This window comes from Hetaerina americana, unplaced genomic scaffold, assembly GCF_022747635.1.
Source record: "Hetaerina americana unplaced genomic scaffold, ioHetAmer1.1.p SCAF_89, whole genome shotgun sequence".
Classification (NCBI taxonomy): Eukaryota; Metazoa; Arthropoda; class Insecta; order Odonata; family Calopterygidae; genus Hetaerina; species Hetaerina americana.
The window spans coordinates 1,016,552-1,038,038 of NW_027287527.1; the positions used below are offsets into that span (position 1 = coordinate 1,016,552).

At 37.7% G+C, this 21,487-nt stretch overlaps 1 protein-coding gene across 1 annotated transcript in view; it reads left to right on the forward strand.

The window, feature by feature from the left end:
• The first annotated feature begins 10,692 nt into the window (after nucleotides 1–10,692).
• The window catches only part of LOC139698559 (chromatin-remodeling complex ATPase chain Iswi-like), a 29,678-nt gene continuing 18,883 nt past the window's right edge, over nucleotides 10,693–21,487 (forward strand). The window contains exons 1-10 of the mRNA XM_071597398.1: nucleotides 10,693–10,843; nucleotides 10,990–11,052; nucleotides 11,147–11,334; nucleotides 11,832–12,071; nucleotides 14,985–15,126; nucleotides 16,447–16,734; nucleotides 17,630–17,698; nucleotides 17,833–17,942; nucleotides 18,076–18,241; nucleotides 19,071–19,211. Coding sequence (XP_071453499.1) covers nucleotides 10,793–10,843; nucleotides 10,990–11,052; nucleotides 11,147–11,334; nucleotides 11,832–12,071; nucleotides 14,985–15,126; nucleotides 16,447–16,734; nucleotides 17,630–17,698; nucleotides 17,833–17,942; nucleotides 18,076–18,241; nucleotides 19,071–19,211 — 1,458 coding nt within the window. The 5' untranslated portion in view covers nucleotides 10,693–10,792. The remainder of the gene's footprint in view (nucleotides 10,844–10,989; nucleotides 11,053–11,146; nucleotides 11,335–11,831; nucleotides 12,072–14,984; nucleotides 15,127–16,446; nucleotides 16,735–17,629; nucleotides 17,699–17,832; nucleotides 17,943–18,075; nucleotides 18,242–19,070; nucleotides 19,212–21,487) is intronic.

Genomic DNA, 21,487 nt, shown 5'->3' on the forward strand with positions numbered 1-21,487 from the left:
CATTCCCTTGAAAATGATTTCAAACATTGCTGGGAATACCAAGGCTTTGGTGACAACTTGAATGCTAAATTTTTCATGCTATTTCAAGTGCATCATGTCTTTATGGAAATAATTCCCCGGACAAACTTTATATTACTATCCCACCTCCTGTTGAAATTATTATGTATTTTATATTTAATGCAAATAGTGAATAAATGTTTTGTGCTCAATTTTAGTTTGCTAGTTACCTGGTTACCATGAGAAATAAAAAATGTTGAGATTCACCTCGTGTAGTCTAGAAACCAACTCCATAATACATATAGCAAGTTGATTAACCATTAAACAGTAGGCCAAAATTAATAGTGAATGTGACCATGTCACAATGAATAATATTTTTTGTATGCTGGGCTGACTGGCCAGGGGGTGCAAAGCAGGGTTGTGTCTGGAGTTCGTTTTTAGAATGGTCAAATGACCATCCAGAGTTTTGGCCCCGAGTTCTTACATGTAGGTATTTGAGCAAAATAGCAAATAATTCATTCACTAATTAATTAATAAGTGTAAAATACCATACACCTTTATTTTCATCATTATTTAAAGTTGCCCATTTTCACCATGCATATTTCACTATTTTAATATTATTTCATTGCTGGAGGTAAGGAATGTTTTGTCAACATGGAACTAATTGTTGAAGAGACAAGAGCTAATGTTTAATGATATGAGCATATTTTCATTTATATGTACTCATTTCTGGATGGAAAATGACTGCAGGTTGTGCAGAAATAGAAGCCGTTTAAACAGTAGGAAATATTTGATTCCATAACTACGTATATGCCTAACTATTAAGACTGCATATGTTTTGAAGTTCTTGTATGGTGTTTACTTCATTGATTCATTTAACAGTGCTAGCTAGGTGCATCACGGCTTTGTCTGGATGGAGTCTTGACTCTGTGTAATCTGGGTTTCTCGGAAAGCCCCACTAACGATCATCTCTCCCAAGGAGGAGTACCCCCAGCATAACAGACAATGTATGGTGATGTAGTATGGGTTTCTCAGAAACCCCCACTAACAATCATCTCTCCCAAAGAGGAGTACACTCCAGCTTACAAGACAATATCCGCTGCCCAATTTCCCCTTTTTACTACAATGTAGCTACTATGAAGTCATCCCTCCCCCCAAAGGAGCGATGGCTGTGCTATAGCGATGCCTTATAACAACAATCTGGAGCAGTACCCCCATTCCTCTTCTGATACCCTGCCTCTGAGTCCGTCAGTCGAGCCTATGACCAAACCAGAGATGCCCAGCCTTGCCCCAATCGCTGGTGCCTAATCCCCAGTGCCTGAACCCCATAGCTTGAAAAGGGTTAAATAAAGGCTCATTATCTGGTTAATTGTATCCATAGTAACTTTGTGGAATTGCTTCATATCAAAATGAAATACACTATGTTATCCCACAGAAGAGCTTTATTGTACGACCCGGGTTTCGTCGAAGATCGACATCATCAGGTACAGAATATTCCCAGTCTAGGTTTAAATACATTTTTCAATCTGTGAGAGGGGGGGGCTGGAGGGGGTGAGGGAGGTTTGAAAAAATCGTTAGGAGGTGATTGGGATGAGAGGGAGAAAGGGTTAGGGTGTGGAGATGAGTGTTCAACTTGGGAAGGTACGGCGGTTGACGGAGAGGGGAGGGGAGGCACCACAGGTGGTAAAGGTGCCTCCCCTCCCCTCTCCGTCAACCGCCGTACCTTCCCAAGTTGGACACTCATCTCCACACCCTAACCCTTTCTCCCTCTCATCCCAATCACCTCCTAACGATTTTTTCAAACCTCCCTCACCCCCTCCAGCCCCCCCCTCTCACAGTTTGAAAAATGTATTTAAACCTAGACTGGGAATATTCTGTACCTGATGATGTCGATCTTCGACGAAACCCGGGTCGTACAATAAAGCTCTTCTGTGGGATAACATAGTGTATTTCATTTTGATAGAAAGGCTCATTAATCAAATACTGCTCTCTCATTCTGTACTACGCTCCCACAAATGATGTTGCGGCCACCAACCACACGACGTCTAGTTTTAAAAGGGCTTAATTGGGGTGCATCCCAAATCTGAGTTAAACAGAAGGGCCACTCTCATGAATTATAGGGCACACTATTCGTCCACTGAATTTTATTCTGGAACAACTAGTTTGTGTCATCATCAGGTACAATTTTACATCATTAAGTGTAGGTATATATACTTTTGCTACAGGGAAAGTGATAAGGAAAAGGATAGAGGATCAATCAAAGAGGAGGGGGCGAGGTTGCCTGTTATGACATTAAGGGGAAGGGGTACGAGGTTTAGTACATTTTCCTGTGAAAGAAAGGGAGGCTTCCAGGATTGGGCATAGTCATTCAAGCAATATATTGCTAAATAAATTTTCCTTTTTTAAATTTTCTCCTAGTTATCCATCTGGTTCAGTAGCTTTGGGTGGAAGTTGCTCTTGTAATTTGCTTCATGCAGGTGTTTGGTTTGGGGATTTGTAAATGTGTTTTCTTCTTTCTTTTATAACGTAATAGTTACTATTGATGAAAATTCAGAAAAGGCTGGAAATTATTCAATTACTTCAAAATTTCATTCACATGGCTGAGTTTTTTTTAAATGGTTGCAATTTGATATATGAATCTGGAGTCCTCAAAAAGGATGATGTTTCAATTGATTTTGAAACCAGTTAATGATGGTAATATGGATGGCATCATGCATTCAAACCCTGGCAAAAAAATCAAACCTTTAACATTGGCAATTTTAGTTTATGCCAGTGGCACGCTCAATGATGAAAGGTGATTCACTAGAAATAAATAGCTAATCAGTTTTGAATCATTCAAGAGGGGAATATTCATATGGGCTGGGTAATAGGTAAGGAAAAGTCTGGAATAAGAATTGAAAACATGGTGGTCATCATGGATATGAGTTTTTGAAGTCTAGGGTATAAGGTTTACTGCCCTGTTTTTGTACTACCAATCCTAAGTGTTGAGAATGCCCACAGCTTTGGCTGAAACATTTTTATTGAAGATTCAAATATGTATGCTCATTCCAGGGCCCACTCACATGAGCTTATAGGCATGTTCATGAGAGAATTGCTCAACAAATTGCTTTCTGTTTTCAAAAATATGTGTGTACTCTTCAAGTTTGACATCTGGATATCATAACTGTGTTTGAATTTAGATGAGCAAGAAGTTAAAATGTGTACAATTATGAAAAACTTGAGATTTGACAATCATAAAAGCTAAACAGAAGAGTTTCAGGCTTAAATCTGTGGAAATCCATCATGATGAGGGTAAAAAAAGGAAACTTTACACTTCCAGATAAAGATGTAATACTTCACACTGTGATTTAATACACGCACATAGAGATTTAATACTTCATAGTGTGAAGTATTAAATCTTTTTGTGGAAGTGCAAAGTTTCTTTTTTTACCTTCATCATAAAAGCTGTTAACAATGGTGCATTGTCACATGCTATGAAAGAAGTGCCTACATGTTAGAAATACCTGCTTATTTCTTGCTTCCAACATACTTGATCATGAAATCTCAAGTGTGTTCTGCTATCAGTAGTAGTTCCGACAATCATAGAAATCTGCTGGAGAACATTTGATGCCAGTAGATGCACTTCTGTGGCTAGATACTGATTGGGAGCTGATTAGCTGGGTCCTCGGTTTCTCAGATGGCAATATGCAATGCCCAAAGAAATAGATCTCATGGGAATACCAAGGAATAATTAACAAGCAAAATGGGGATCGTGATGTTGTGGCGGCTAATGTACTGGCTTCCCACCCTGAGGGCCCAGGTTCAAATCCTGGCGGCAGCAGACATTTTTCTGTGGTATCCCGATCACTACTTGAGGTGCTTCGTGGAGAGCCCTGTGAGTGAGTATGCCATCCGTCAGATGGGACATTAAGCTGCGGACCCCTTGGTTCCTTTCGTTCCGAGTAGGCTAATTCTGATGTTAGGTTTCTCTCCAACCTTCATCCTTTCCTGTACATCCCTATTGGCACAAATGACCTCAGCTGTCAATCGCCTCTCCCAATTACTACTAAAAGAGCAAAACCACTAATTGTCTGGGCTAGTTTGCTTTTAGCTGTGGTGTTTGATTCTTTTCACATGGAAGGAGGGTGAAAAAAATAGCATCGGATGGTGAATTAGGTAGTTACTTTTATGACCATGTATTGTAGAACGAGGTTAGGGGTTATGCGTTTGAGATCCAATTATGAGATCAGTATAATAGAGGAGTAGTCATTTTTTTGATTAGCCTAATTGACTCATTTTGTACAAAACTTAAATTTTATGTTAAATGGTTGGCTTAATGTGTAATGCAAACGTGGTTCTAGTTTCATTGATTTGACTGTAGTATTGTGTCAGCGACTGCTGTTTCAATTTGAAACGTGTTCTGTTTACTTAAGTCTAACGTGCCTGCATGTGATGATGAAAAATGGTTTCCATGAAGGTGTTTTCATGGCATTGGGGACCAGGAATAAGTTACACGGGGCTAGGTCTGGATGAGAGAGAGGATCACACTTCTAATCAATTTTCTCAAGATTATTTTAGATTTGTGGTGCACAAACTTGTCCCATGCTTTTTTAACCCTGTGTGACTAGCACCCGAAGGGAATTTCAATATTCTGATAGCGATTTTCAAAAAACCTTTTTCCAACAGCTGGGATAAATGAGTTACCTATTTTGACCCTTGCTACTCTACCAGAGAGGAAAGTGTTTATTAGTTTCATAAGTGTCGGGGAGACTCCTGGCATCTTTGTAAGTTGGTAGAGGAGTCCGTTGGGCGAAACGTGGTCGAATGCCCTTTCTATGTCCAGGAACAAAGACACCATGAATTTCGCTCAGGTGATATGCTTCCGCAGCATTTGCAGTGAGTAGTGCAGAAGCTGCGGAAGCAATTAACCTGTGGAAATCATCTGTGTTGCAATTTGGCCGCTAGATATAGGAGACGCTGACTAGCCTGGAGCTCTCTGATTGGCTTTTTCTTGGCAGCAAATAGGAATCATCCTTTTTCATGTGGAAGTCCTGGTGCACCGTCCTCATGGTTAAAATTGTTGGAATTCTTCATTATTTCTGCCACTTCTCTTATGAGTCTCAGAAAATATTGCCTCTCTCGTAACATAACGTGTGGTCGAACATAATCATGTGTCCAGGTTCCAACCACGCATGTTTGGTAATCGTGGGCCTCATTTGTGGCGGGGTAACGTCCTCTTCTGCCAATCCAAAGGCCATGGGTTTGATTCCCCCCTGCTTGGGTTTTCCTCTGCCTATGGCTTGGGTGTTTTTAATTGTCTCCATTGACTTCACTGCTAGTAGCTCAATGTAAAGGCCAAAAAATGCTGTTTTCGGACTAAGGCTAAAGAAATAAATAAATTGCCGCGAGTCGGAACTGGTCTTTGTCTGTGGTCCTTTGGTACTCCTTGGTACTGTATCCGATGGACCTTCCTCTTTTGCCAACATAGGACTTCCCACATGTGTGCTTGATCTCATATACGCCTTCGTGCATGGTATCGGGAATTCAGTTCTTCAGCTTAGAGATGATATTGCTGATTTTTCTTGCAGTGGAAAACCTAGTTATTACGTTATGTTTCTATAGGACTTATCTTCTAGGCCGTTCCAGCGACATACAGGATGGTACTTTTCATTTTTTAACAATTTTCTTTTCAAAATTAGGTAAACATTTAATTCAGTTAACATTTTACAAATTATCGAACTTCATGATTTAAATTCAAATTGTGTAATACGTGTTGAAATATATGGCATCTACGACATTATTCCATTTTGCAAAATTTTAAAAGCGCAATAAGTTGGCTGTTCATGATATTTTGAAGTTGGCGCATTGTTAAGCGTTTTCGTCCAGGGCGTGATGCCTACCTGGGACTTCGGGGCTATATTGAACGCAAGGGTGCGTGGTTGCCTACCAGCCGAATGCATTTTTCTGCTAATGGAAGTTCATCGTATCCAATCTAATATTAGAAATAGCTAACATCAATTTTGTTTATTCAGGTAACTTTGTTAGGGAGACCCCACTGTGCATGCGACCGCTAAGAAGTCTTACGCGCGCTCCGTGTCTCTCACCCGTGATAACTCCGTTCAATGTAAGATATGAGGATGCCTCCACATAGAATTGGCATATAGAATGTGAAGATATTTTTGTTGATTCATGGTCCATTTAGTTAAAAGAATATTGAGAGCATTTATTGCGATTATGTCACTTAAATAATTTTTTCACTGCTAAGAAAAGGTTCTTCTCTTTATTTTTCTGTTATAGTGCTTAGCCCTCCCCGGACTACAACCTTGACGTGGTGGAAGGGCTTGTGCGTTCCGATGACCCCTAGAGCTGTGCTGGCGGGAGTAATAATAATTGCTCCTGGTAGGGTCACCCATGCCAGATAGGTCGAAGGTTAGGAGCCAGACGAAAGGTAGTCCATGCAGCGTCTGTTCCTCAGTGAGGCGGCTGCAATGGCGTCTGACCCCAGTGGGGCGGCCAGTAAGTGATGGTGTCACATTAAAAACACTATTGAGGAAGGCAACGGGAAACTACCTCAATTATCATTCCCAAGATTAACTTGATGGACTATACAGATATTTTGAGTCCTGGCAACTACGGGGCTCGGCCCAATCGGCCGTGTGTCGTGCCCGGCAGCAGGGGAGGGAAGGCTTCCGCGGTCGTCATCCCACAAAATCCTTGCAAGTGAAAACCAGCAGCAGCAGGACAGAAGAATATTAGTTAGAATAGGAACGTGGAATGTTAGGACAATGATGAGGACAGGGAAATTGGAGAATGTTAAGCAAGAGATGGAAAGGGGAAATATCGATATTTTAGGTCTATGCGAGGTGAGATGGAAAGATAGCGGGGATTACTGGAGTGATAAGTATAGAATAATATACAGTGGCGGGGACGAGAGCCGATGAGGGGTTGCCATAGTATTAAATGAAGGGGTAGGAAGAAGCGTAGTCAACATAGAGCAGGTAACGAATAGAATACTACTAGTAGAGATAAAAGCAGAACTGACAAACTTGGTTATTATTCAGGTATACATGCCACCGAGCAACCATAAGGAAGAAGAGGTCGATAGGATATACGATCAGTTAGAGGACATAATCGCGTGTGTTCCTGCAGGGAAACATTTGATAGTGATAAGGGATTGGAATGCGATGGCAGGCGAAGGAAGAGATGGTGATGAGGTGGGGGACTACGGTTTAGGCACAAGGAATGACTGCGGGGAGAAAGCAGTTGAGTTCTGCAGGAGACAGGGGCTAGTCATCACCAACATTTGGTTTAGACACCACAAAAGACGCAGGTATACATGGAAAATGCCAGGTGACTCAGAAAGGTATCAGCTAGATTATATCCTGGTTAGACACAGCTTTAGGAACAGTGTGATTAATTCGCGTAGCTTCCCGGGAGCGGATGCGGACTCAGACCACAATTTGGTTGTTATGAAATGTAGCGTCCGTTTCAAAAAGATAAGGCAGGGGCGGCGAGTTAGAAAATGGAATGTAGAAGCATTAAATGGGTTAAAAAGGAAGGAATACAAACAGGCGGTAGAGAAAATCATGGAGGATGGTAAAGGGCTTAGTACTATCGAAGAAAAATGGGAAAGTTTCAAGAAAGGGTTGTCTAAAGCGGCAAAAGACACTATTGGAACCGTTAATGCAAAAAGGACTAGGAAACCATGGATTACAGATGAGATGATTACAAAGATGGATGAGCGGCGAAAATGGAAGAATGTAAATACAGAATTAGGAAAAATGAAGTACAAAGAATTAAACAATAAATTGAGGCGGGTAACAAATAAAGCAAAAGAAGAATGGTGGAAGACGCAGTGCGAGGATATGGAAAGTCTGCAGAGGAAGGGTGAAATCGGTGCGCTGTACAGCAAAGTTAATTCTTTATTGGGATGTAAAAAAGGGAGATAAACGATAGCAAATAGAGATAAGGCGGGTAAGGTAATAGTTGGCGCAGGAATGATCCAAGAGAGATGAAAGGAATTTATTGAAGAACTGCATAGTAAAGAGCTCAGACCAACAAAGTTAGACATAGAAAAGGAACATGACGTAGAAGAAGATAGCTTAGTTCCAGGCATACTAGACAATGAGATAGAAAGGGCATTAAGGGAGATAAAACGAAATAAGGCCGTGGGGGTGGATAACATTCCCACGGAACTTCTAAAAGGCTTAGGAAAATGTGGGAGGAAGAGGCTATATGGGCTGATCCGTAGTATTTATGAGGAAGGAATCTGGCCGGAAGACTTTGTGAGATCAGTTTTAGTTCCTATTCCGAAAAAGGTAAAGGCCACGTCATGTGAGGACTATAGGACAATAAGTTTGATATCCCACGCAGCTGAAGTTGTTCTTAGGATCATAAACAAAAGGATAGAGAGTAGGGAAAATGATTACTTAAGGGATGACCAGATTGGGTTTAGGAAGGGGAGACGTACGCGTGATGCCATTGCAGTAATGATATTATTAATCGAGAGGAATATAGAACACAACCTGGAGGTATTTGCCTGTTTCGTAGATTTCGAAAAAGCGTTTGATAGAGTGAATTGGGAAAAACTAATGAGTATTCTGCAGAAAATAGGAATAGATTGGAGGGAAAGGAGGCTAATCCGCAACCTGTACATGTCTCAGACTGCTCAGGTGCGGGTGGGGAACGGGGAGTTTGGTTGGGCAGTGTTAGGAAGAGGTGTAAGGCAGGGTTGCCCATTATCACCGCTGCTGTTCAACCTGTAAGCAGAGGAAATGATTAAAGAGGCATGGGAAGGCCTGGAGGTAGGAATGAAAGTGGGCGGGGAATTCGTAAAATCAGTTAGGTTTGCTGATGACCAAGCTTTAGTTTGTCAGTCAGCCAAAGGGCTGCACGCATTGCTTAGTGAATTGGGAATTCAGTGCGACAGGTATGGGATGAGAATCAATATTAACAAAACAAAGGTTATGCAATTTTCTAGAAAGAAAAAGGCCAAGCTTAACATTAAAATAGGAGGGCAAAAATTAGAGCAGGTAGAACAGTTTACGAATCTCGGTAGTGTTTTGGACCAACACGGTCAAAGTAGTAGGGACATAAGGAGGAGAATTGCACTAGGCAAAGAGGCTTTCACAAGGAGGAGGGAGTTGATGACAGGGACTTTGAGTAAGGATGTTACGAAAAGACTCGTAAAAACTTTGATATGGAGCGTAGCTATGTACGGTGCGGAAACGTGGTCATTGAAGCAGGAGGATAGACGTAGACTGGAGGCTTTTGAAATGTGGTTGTGGAGAAGAATGGAGAAGGTGAAATGGACAGAGAAGAAAACAAATGAGGAAGTACTTGGTATGGTGGGCGAAGAGAGGGGTTTGTTGGGAGCAATCCTATGGAGGCAGGAAAAGTGGATGAAGGGGGTGTTGACCGGCAGTGGGATGTTGAAGACTGTGATAAAGGGTAGAATGTTGGGCAAAAGAGGAAAGGGAAGGAACAGGATAGGGATGTTGGACGGGATGAAGGGAGGAAGAAGGTACTCAGAGCTGAAGAGGGACCTGATGTAAAGTTGGATGTTGTGTTTTGCTAGGGGTCACAAATTATTTAATTTTTAATTATGTCCATCCAAAAACCTACCTTAACCGGTAGATTACCTATCAGTATAACATAGTCCTTAGAATGCTATTTTTCGGCAATGGGTAGGCTATTTTTTAAAGTAATAAAATGTTTAAAACGATGCTTTTATCAATTTGAGTTATTGAACTGTTCGCATTGAAACACTTATGTAGCACAACATTTTGTGTATAAGTTTTCCATTAGCTAGCAAGGTGAGGCAAAAACTATGATTATAGTTATTTCAAGAGGTTTTTTCATTAATCGTTCAAATTGTTATTTAAATCGCTGCATTGTTATCACATAATTTGTTGAAAATCAAAAAATTAGCATTGGCTTACAATTAACAGCTTTATTAAAATGCTTTGTTATTACTCGCTTCGTGAGAGGATATTACGGTGTAGGTTTATTGTATTGCAAATATGTGCATTAGCTCTAAAGTTATAGACAAATTAAATTAGAGTTGCAGTTCCTTGTCTCTTATATTATCCAATTACTGTGCAAGATTTCGATTCCCATGTCAATCAATATCAGAATGAAAATCAGGCCAGCTAACATTGTGTCATTTCTCGTGTTCATATCAAAATAATCGTTCTAACATACCTAAGCCATAACCAACAACATGGGCAACTCTTCTCTCTTCACATATATACCTGGAAAAAAATTCTTGTTGAGTTCGTACATTTATTTATTTCGACTAGGACAGACCTCTAGTTGTAATTATTATTATCTTTGCTCTAATTCATTGGGTGATCCTACGAATTTCAGAGTTTATTGACGGTTATTAACAACAGTTCCACATTAAAAAAGGGGTGTCCGATACACCCCATTAGTAAATTGATTTTATCTTAATTCCACATTCTAAGTGGAAGTATTGAAACGCTATCGTTCTAGTGGAGGAAAAATGAAATTTGGTTAACTTAAAGTGAGATGATGCCGTCCAGAAAATGTAAATTCTCTTTTCGACCACTTTAAAATGGTTTACCGAACAATGTCGTCTGCATTTATGACATTTGAAATTTCCGGAAGTGACGACACGAGTGAAAATTTTCATATTCCCTCCAGAGCTTTTTTGAACTTTCTTGATTTGACTAGTACCGTCGGTCCCCGCCAGCGGTAACATCAGTGCCGCAATGAAACGATTTTGCATATCCGAGCAGTCTGTTGGAGAAAGCATTTTCACTGGTTAATCTCGCTTTAAGAGATATTTGTAAACATGGCTAAAGTAGAGGACAATATGGACACCGCTGACACAGGCGAGAATTCTGTAAGTCTGAAATATCATTTAGATAACTTGCATTGGTTCAGGTTTCCTAATCGCTGAAACCTGTATTCATATATATTTACATCGTTTTGAATTATTATGAACATCACGGCTATTGTTGTTTTTTCTTTATTTGTCTGCAATTTTAGAATGCCTCTTCCGGGGATACTCTGTCATCCAGAGGTAAAATGGATGATTTTGAGACAAAATTGGTGAGTTTTCGACGTTGACAGATCAACTATTAATCTCTTCTAACTTCATCATGATGTATCAAGTGTACTCATATGTATTTTATTTCATCCACAGGAGACGGATCGCAGTAAGCGTTTTGATTACCTGCTGCAACAAACAGAAATATTTTCACATTTTATGTCCAATAATCAAAGAGATAAAGCACCGTCAAGTCCTCTTAAACCCAGGCCAGGTAGGCCTAGAAAAAATGTGGAAAAGCCGGAACCAAGTAAATTGGAAGCGAAGGTCCTTGACGCTGCGGAGTAAGTTGAAGATATTAAATACTTCGTGGAATTACATATATCTCATAGTTTTCTGAAAATGACATGGGTTTTGCAAATCTTAAAATGTTATTTGAGATTCAAGCCCATTCAGTGGCCATGTTCGGAATTGAAGTCTGATGACTATTGTAAAAATATTTTGTCGCTACTGAAAATCATTTTCCCTGTAGGTTAATGACCAGTCTGAATTTTAAGTAAACTTATTTTGGTTAGCTCGGATTTCTGCCTCATTTGAAAAATCGATATACGGGTCAATATAGTTATTGTATTGCACGTATAAATAGTTAGAAAGTAATTTTTCGATGAAAATTATCTAGTTCAACTTAGTAAATATTCGTACAATTTTTCCCTTATTGAATTATGATTATTATTTTTTCGCACAGGAATACCTCTACCCCTTTTTTACCATTTTGTCCCAATGGAAAAATGGGCATTTATCGTTCCTTATAGTTAATGGAATAATAACTTTTCATTTGCAGTCATAGACATAGGAAGACTGAGCAAGAGGAAGACGAAGAGCTGTTGGCGGAAACAAATGCTACTACACGAATCATCACACGGTTTGAAACTTCACCGCCATACATAAAAAGTGGCGAGTTAAGAGATTACCAGGTTCGAGGACTCAATTGGATGATATCCCTTTATGAAAATGGTATCAACGGTATTCTTGCTGATGAGATGGGACTTGGAAAGACTCTTCAGACCATATCTCTTCTTGGGTAAGTGTTTGGGCTCCTATAATGATAGTTTAAGTAATTGTAAGTAACATGGTGTTTTACTATGTTTTAATAAACGAAAAGTTTTGTTTGAAATCAATGTAAAAACTTTGTAGTACCATTTCTCCTTGAATGTGAGCTTCCATGACCCAAATTGTCGAAATTAATTTGTGTAATTATTGGGCTGTTACTGTTTTCACCGCTTGATCTGTTCCCCTCCTATTAATTAGAGCATAGGATACCAAATATTTACAGTGTACATAGACCCTTCCAATTAACAAGTAAACTTGTTTCCATACATAATAATTATGTGGAAAGATTTAGTGTTTATGAATGCCTATTAAATGTTGGTCAGTTAAAGGAATGCAATCAGGGTAATTTTCACTATTTCGATAATTATTGTCTCTGATCATATGGTCGATACAATTATGGCATGATGGATTGTATGATCTGTCCATGTTAAATAATGAAGTAATGCATGATGTTCTGGGATTGTGTGCTCTGTCCTCGTTAACTAATGAAATAACACATCACGTTATGATTTATTGACTTAGTATAATCACTTATCTTTAATAGACCAGTGCCAGAGTTAACTCATTCTGTCAAACTCACCCATCCCTGAAATTGATAGTTACCTCAGACTTGGTAAAATAAAATGATTTCTAAGCTTTGGAGGAAACTTAACTATCAAGCCATTGGGTCAGAATTATCATTTAATATGTTCTTCAACTCCCAGTTACTCTGAATGAGTGTCATTGTGTGCCCATGAGACAATGAAGTTTCAACCAATCTAGATAAGTTGAGGCAGAAAATAAAGTTAAACAGAAAACCATTGCTACCCTTAGTAAAACACTCTTCACTGCACAAACCTGTATAGGCAGTGACTATTTCAAGGTGTTCCCTTGACAACCCTCATTTGAATTAATACAGTGGTTCCACTGTATTAATTCTGCATGTTCCATTCCATGACCATTGTCATAAAATGAAACACTTGCTCAGTGAATCAATTTTTTTCGTACAAGGTAATGTAAAATTTGATAATGCATTCCATGCCAAAGGTTTATTAAAGGAAAATTAAATAGACATAATATAGGATCATGGTTTACATTCTTTTCTTCTCTAAACCACCAGGAATGTCATTTCGATTCATAGTAAACAATAAGAATCGAAGTAATTAGTTTATTATTTATTATACATTCTTAATTCATTTTTACAAGAAAGCTATAGAGAGACATTTGTTTTCACCGACTTCAATTTTTTTGAATGTGCAACATATTATGATTATGTATATATTTAGTTGGCATAGCCAATCTTATTTGTTCGATGCTTCTTAATGTACAATTCAACAGTTTCCCATGCCTTTAGCATTTCTATTATTGTGTTCGATGATTGTTGCTTTGCTGTTGCCTCTATCTCTGACAAACTCCGTCGCACCTTCATCCTGTGAAACACAATGCAACTCCATAAACTCTTCCAGAGTCAGCTTTTCCTTTTTCTCGGGGATAGTGTAAATGGGTGATGTCAACTGATGGTATGTGCATGGTAGATCAGCTACACTGTCATCTCTCTCTCATTTTTGTATCATTTCACTTATCATTTCTACGGTAATGTTAATCTCTTTAGTACATTCCATACTCTTTTAGAGTACATTCCAGGCACCTGCAACAAGGGGCAAAAGAATGAAAACTTATACATACTGCTGCCTATGAAAATATATTCATTATTTTAGTTTGTGAAAATTGACAATACTGGATATTTTGATTTTTTAAATTGTTTCTCACCAAGAGCATTGAGTATATTGACTGAATTTAAATGAAATGCAGCATTAGAATTAGTGACTTTTTATTGACTGGTTTTTTCCTTCAAATTTATAACCTCGGCCTTGGATTTGCCTTCACAGCATTAGCCACATGTATGAATTTAAATAAATGTTTTATTTATTGCAAACTATATTTACATTAGACCAGAATAAATGGCTGTTTGGGCTAATTTAAGCCACTGCATAAGTTCTCTTGTGTTTGCATTAACAATTATTCGTGCATATGATGTAATGTCATTCTAAAATTAAGTTTTATGTGATATAATAGAGGGTATAATAGTCCAGTAGTAGGGCAATAGATATCATATAGGCCAGTTTTAGCTATAACACAGTTTTTTCCACTGTTCCTTTTTGTATTTCCAAAATGAACATGGTAAATAAATTGTACGAGGGTGATCTGAAAAGTTTCTGACCTAACAAAAATACAAGACATAATTTCTGAAATTTTTGAGGTTGGAAATTTTCAGACCAACCATGTATTTGATAATGATTTCATGGTTGTTGATGATGGGGAATATTTTAGATATGCCTGTGAATGTCTGGGAATTTTTTGATGGAGTAATGCTGTACAATGTTTGTATGCATCGAGAAGTAAGAAAATTACATTATCATGCTTAGTGGTGTTGGTAAGACTTTGTGAAATAATTGATTACTTCAAATTCATCAATTGTTCAAAATGTAAGTGTTGCATACTTACTCTCCATAAAAGAAGTACCTTTTGTATATTTTTATTCTTCAAGTATCTCCTGTTTATCTTCCAAGTCTGTGGCTTGCAAATCTATTTGTTCAATTTAATTTGTATAAATAGCCATAATTTACATTTACGACTTCAAAGACAACAAAGATATGTATAGATGGAAGTTTAACTTCTGTCTTTAACAACGAAGAGGCTGATGATCCGATATTGTTTAATTTTTCCTCCTTTTATCAAATGTTCAGAACACATGGCATAAATTGCAAAAATATTGCTCAATTGATAACTTGTGGCCTTTTAATGAATAGTAATTTTATAATACCTTAACCAAGATAGCTTTATGTAATTATGATTATGCAGTTTATGGAAACCTTGAATATCCTTTTCTCTCTATTCAATTAAGGTACATGAAGCATTATCGAAATATTCAGGGGCATCACATTGTCATTGTTCCCAAGTCAACCCTTGCCAATTGGATGAATGAGTTTAAAAAGTGGTGCCCATCCTTGCATGCTGTATGTCTCATTGGAGACCAAGAAACAAGAGTAAGTATGGCATAAAGTCAGTAATCTTCTTTTACTGCTCATAAAATTTTTGGAAATGATCATTTGCAAGGCAAACTCTTTCTTAAAATGTATTCCTTCTCTTAGAACATTATGGAAATATTAGAGAAACATTCATGATAATATTAAAAATATATAAATTAATAATGTACTTAATTTGTTTGCCTCAGTTTAAATTCAAACTAAAAACATTAGGATGTAGATATATTTAATAAATGCATATTGAATGGCAATCGATGCACTCCATTTTATCAAAGCATTAATTAAACTAGTCCTCGTGTATTGTGCTGGAGTCAAAATTTTTCTAATTCATATGTTGTGTAATTAAATTATTCTTAGTTACTTGCTATCATGCACCGTGATTACCCTGACGTTTGTGCAGAATTGAAGGAGATAAATCTTCCATTTTTTATTCAGAGTTTATTATCCTCAATTGTCTAATGGGCTCATGCATCATTTTCTTTGTCATAAATCAGAGCATCATGGCACCAGTCATGGATGTCAGTATATCAGTATTTATGCGTTTACATGTAAAGTTGTGACTCATGCCTCGCATCTTTGCATCCTCCATTCTTACTCTCATTCTATTGACATCAAATAATTGGGGTATCAAAAAAGATATTTATACAGTTTATATGTATATAGTTAAAGTTACAAGCAACTGCTGTTAACCTGTAGGGACTTGGAAGAACCTTGGAACACTCAGTAGTCTAGAAATAACACCTTTGAATTCAGGAATTAACATTTTTCACTAACGAATAAATTCAGGACTTGGACATTAAATGCATTGATTGTGTGCATGACTTCATTTTTTCATTTGAATTTATAATGAGTGGCTGAACTACATTTTGTTTGAAGTGCTAATGTCTTTCAATTTGTTATGTGCTAGAGAAGCCTAAACATTAGGGATCATGAAATTGTGAATTATATATGTCCATAATTTGGGCCAGCCAAGTTCTACACAGTGAAAAAGAAGCTATTGCTAAAGCAAAGTGCACCTTTTTTTTCAAATATTACTATGCTTCTGTCACTTTGCAGCAAGCAAATATGTAGGTGATTTTTGGGATAAGTGATATTCTGTCTACATGTAGCATACTGTTTTGACGGATTAATTTATCTACCAAGTGTAGCTACTAATTAATCCTTGACATACTTTCTTATTACATATTTGTGCATTTATTAACTTTTTTAAGAATAATATTTGTTGACAATATAATTTGCCACTTAAAATACAGTTCAAGTAGTATTCAGGTGGTTATCAACCAACTTCTTCTCACTTTTTAATTCCTTATTTATTTGCAGAATAACTTCATCCGGGAGACCCTAATGCCTGGGGAGTGGGATGTATGTGTTACATCATATGAAATGGTTATCAAAGAGAAAGGTGTCTTCAAGAAGTTTAACTGGCGGTACATGGTTATAGATGAGGCTCACAGGATAAAGAATGAAAAATCCAAACTGTCAGAGATAGTGAGGGAATTCAAGACGACAAATCGCCTCCTCCTCACAGGAACGCCATTGCAGAATAATCTGCACGAGCTGTGGTCCCTCCTTAACTTTCTGCTGCCGGATGTTTTTAATTCTTCTGATGTAAGTTGTCATTATACTATATCTTGGGTGGGTGATAAGATTAGTGTGTCCTGAATAGCTAATGCTGTAATATTTTCATAAAGTTGCTATGTTTTCAAAATGCCTTGTCGAGCCTGAAGTCATCATGCTGTAATTATGTTAATTTTTTGGATGGCATGTTTGTAAAAATCTCATGCGTAATGGAGGATGTCATTTCCTGCTTTTAGCATTCTTAGCGAGTACCCTAGCTTCATTGAGTGAGCCAACGATCTGGACTACCATCTACTGGGACTAAAAAATTTGCTGGTCTCTTTCATAACCTTGTTTTGTGTTAGGTTTCAAAGTATCAATTTGTATGCATTGAATGAGTTCCATGAAGTATAGTATAGAGTTAATGGGACATAATACAACATTATTTTCAATTGGTGATCATTTTTCACATTCTGCTGTTTTTAGCTCAAATGCTACTTCCCACTGAATAAAGAGTTGTCAGTAATTTCAATGATAGTAATCATTGATGAAATTCAGCGATTACTTCAACATAGAATGGTGAAATGCTGGATGAAGAAGAAACCCTGTCTGAAAAATCTATCCTGAAATGGATTGACTATATCAAATGATGCTCTGATCTATACTTATCTAATCGATTATGTATAATAAAATGTGTAATCCAAAACAAAAGAACATAGTGATATTTATTTTGATGTATGCATAAATTATTTTTTTGTGTGTGCATGCTTTTGGAAATTCAATCATTCTCAATTTGCAAAATAGCGCCTACAGTCCTAATGGATTCACAAGGCTTTTAATCAACACAGGAGTGAAACTTCTTTTGATCTATGTGCTAGCATTGCAGATTAGAGCCTGTGTGCATTTTTATACCAGCTATGAAAATATATTCCTTTTTTCGTTTCAGGATTTTGACTCCTGGTTTAACACCAATAGTTTCTTAGGAGATGCCTCATTGGTAGAAAGATTACATGCTGTAAGTATTGTTTCTATTCCGTTTGGCTGGAATGTTTTGATTTATTCATTTAAGGTAGGATTAGGTGATTTGATTGTGATTTAGTCTTATGTATTTGTTTGTGAGTAAGGTTTCAACCAATGATAATCTTTTAGGTCCTGAGGCCATTCTTGCTTAGACGTTTGAAATCAGATGTTGAGAAGAAGCTACCTCCAAAAAAGGAAGTAAAAGTATATGTTGGCCTGAGTAAAATGCAAAGAGAATGGTGAGTTTAATTTTGTTAGCAGAAATCACTGGCTGAATAATATTTGATGCACTTTGGATATCCCAGGTGATCGAGCATAATTATCTTTTCTAACACAGTCTTCTTATTTCTTGTGGCTGTCCGTGATGTTTAGGTACACGAAAGTGCTAATGAAGGACATTGATGTTGTCAATGGGGCTGGAAAAATTGAGAAAATGCGCTTGCAAAACATTCTCATGCAACTTCGAAAGTGTTGTAATCACCCATATCTTTTTGATGGAGCCGAGCCAGGCCCACCTTACACTACTGATGAACATTTGGTAAGAGATGTTGAATTGATTGTGGGTAAATGTATTATTTTAGCTACCTCAGTTCCACAGTCATCATTCTTAGGGAATAATATGGGAGTACATGCATTTGCCAATGTATATGAATCTCAATTTTATATGTAGAATTATAGAGAAGATTCAAATTTATTTTTGAGGTTTTTTATTGATTCAAATTTGTAGATTTCTTAATAATATGGCATAACAAAAGAAATCTTTATATTATTATCAGTGTTATAAGACCTCAAATTGGAATCTCATTTATGTTATACAAGAGTCGTACCAAAAAATACTATCAATGCTTGTTAAACCAAATTTCTAAACAGGCAACTGGTCTTGCCATGCACAAATTACTGTAGTTAATCCAGTTCTAACTTTTTTTGATGTACCTAATAATGATTTAACATTAGGGCCAAGTGTTAATTTTTTTATCAGTATACATGTATGCTAGGGATTTTCAAGTATGGTGGAAGGAAGAGAATTGCCCAGTTTTTCCTGGTATTTTGACGAAAACTTCATTGCAGACAAAAATGTGAAGTATTAATTATTTTAATTCGGTAAAATGTTGATTATTGATGGAATTTGAAGGGGGATCTAGCTATGTAATTGAAAATTACGCATAAGTTATATGTAATGAATGTCTAGGTGATTTGGACGAATAGGGCAAGCTTTGGGTAATGGGATATAAGAGTCGACACTCCCCTGTGGCCCATTTTCAATTTCTTGGTTCTATTGGTGCAGTCAGCATTGCACTATGCCTTCCAAAAATTCTTGTACAACCAGAACCTAGCAAAAATTATGCATATCTATTTTATTTTTTCAGGTTTATAACTGCGGTAAGATGGTTATTTTGGATAAATTGCTACCCAAGCTGAAACTCCAAGATTCACGTGTTCTCATCTTCAGTCAGATGACAAGAATGATGGATATTCTGGAGGATTATTGTTTGTGGAGAGCATATTCAGTAAGTTAACTAGTAAACCAGGGTGTTGCCGCAGTCTGAATGAAATGGGTTGGAAAACAAATGAGCTACAGAAAACGTGTGCGCCCCAAATTTAGAAGTGGCTTATATGGTGGAAAGTATATTCCATTGGCCCTAAAATTCAGATGTAATTTTATTATTTCCATTGTAACATAGATGCTGATTCACTTGCAATATCAAGAAAATACTGTAGATGCTAGGGCTTGATATCACCAGTTAAATCTTAAGGAAATAAAATGTACCTTGAAAATTATTCAGTTAACCACGATTTTCAATGTGTGGCGATACAACAATCATATCTCAATGGTGGTTGATGTGTGTAGTTGATTGCGATAACCTGCTTTACAATTTTTCTATTCCATGTTTTCAATGAAAAGTTATTAATTCAATTATTTCTCAGTAAAAAATTAGAAAACAAATTACAGTATTTCTTCGAATCGAAGATGCACCTTTTTTTAGTAATTCTTTTACTCAAAAATTTTGGTGCATCTTAGATTCACAGGGTAAGATCGGATGTGAGAAATGGCAAAGGACGGCGTATGCAACGCTCTTGATTTCGCGGCACAATGGTGCTGAATGACATCGCAGTGCTGTGCCAGTATATGTTTAGGCTAATTACAAGAAGATTTAACAGAAATGAAACAGACTTCTTAGTAATTGTTTGCAAAAGGAACTTAAGCTTAGTAATTGTTTGCAAAAGGAACTCAAGTAAAAGCACAAAAATGTCATTGTTTAGGTTTCTTCAATGCGTTGTTTTGATGCAATGTTAGGGGATCCCCTTAATTGTCGTCTCTTTGTCTGAAGTGCTGAATGAATCCCATTGCTCCCCCTCATCATCTGGACTGGAAAAGGGTGCATGTAAATGCGTGCTGTGAAGCTGGATGAAGGGGCAGAATGAGTCATAACCTGCGTGTATTGAAAACACATGTATTTTATTATCCTCGTTGGCAAAGACGTCATCTTCATCATCCTTCTCTCGAAGGACATCACCTTTTGTGCTGTTCATCTTGTTCCTGATGCAGCACTTTTTGAAAGTCTCCTCGATCTTTTCCTAAGAAAGGGTTGCAAGCTACAAAAACACTTCGTGCAAATATGTTGGGAGAAGCTAGTTTGATTTTTCTTGTAGCAGTTAACTCATGTTCGGGTGCAGACAGCCATGAAATGTGCTGTTCACAAAGTTGATCTTTGAATGGATTATTAATGCCAAGATCCATTAGTTGCAAAACAGTTCTCATTCCTACAGCAATGCCCACAAGTTCTGATTTTTTCTTTCATGGTATCGGTAAGATGGCCCCAGAAAGAGTCCACTGCAAGCATAGAGGGCTGGTTCAAACAGGCATCTGGTCTGCGTCACCATATGGTGCTTAACCAGTCAATCATGAATTCTTCTGTCATCCATACTTTTTCTTGGGTTCAAAAGATGACATCTTTTGGGAAGACCTCTCCTTTTGGGTCGGTTTTTCTTTTTAAGTTAAAAATGGTGGCTTGTGATCATGAACTTTTTCGACCCCCATTCTCTGAAGCATACAATAATAATTTGGCTGCATATGTAAGTAAATATCCGTTTTGTCTGCATTAACCACCTGCCCCGGCATGAAATTCTTTTTCGAAGATCAAGTACATGTTTTTGGTAAGACACCAATTTTTATTCCAAGTCCGCCGGGAGCTTCTGACAAATTGATGTTTGCCGTCGGAATGTCAACCCTGTTCATTGCATGAATAATTCTGCCCATCCTCGACTGGCCCAAAATTGGGGTGCAAGGGATGCCCAAAGTTCTTGCTTTGTTGTTGGCTACCTGTTGCAGTAGGTCGTGGCTAACCAAAAGTCCCCCTTTCCACCTCATCAAAATGTTGTAGCCCAGTGAACTTCTTTTGCGAAGTATTGCATGCAAAAATAGCAATCTTTTTCTGATGCCATTTTCTTACACTGCACTGCACCAGCTGCTCTTCTGTTCCCATTTTCTTCTGCAAACAAGATAACTTGCCTTTTGAACTTCAGAGTATACGATTCTTGCCGACACACACCAGGTCTCAGTTCTTTATCCATGCTCGATTGCAGTGCTCTCAGGAAGCTATCTAAATGAATAACCAAGAGGCCAACAATTCCCTGTCTGGCAAAAATCATGGAGTCATCCACTTGGGAAGTATTGCAGTTCATATTCTCACCCTTTTCCCTTCCTTTGTACATGTTTTGCACATGGTCAAATGCCCTACCATAAGAGAAATGACCTCTCACTAATCCCCTGCTAACTAAGGGA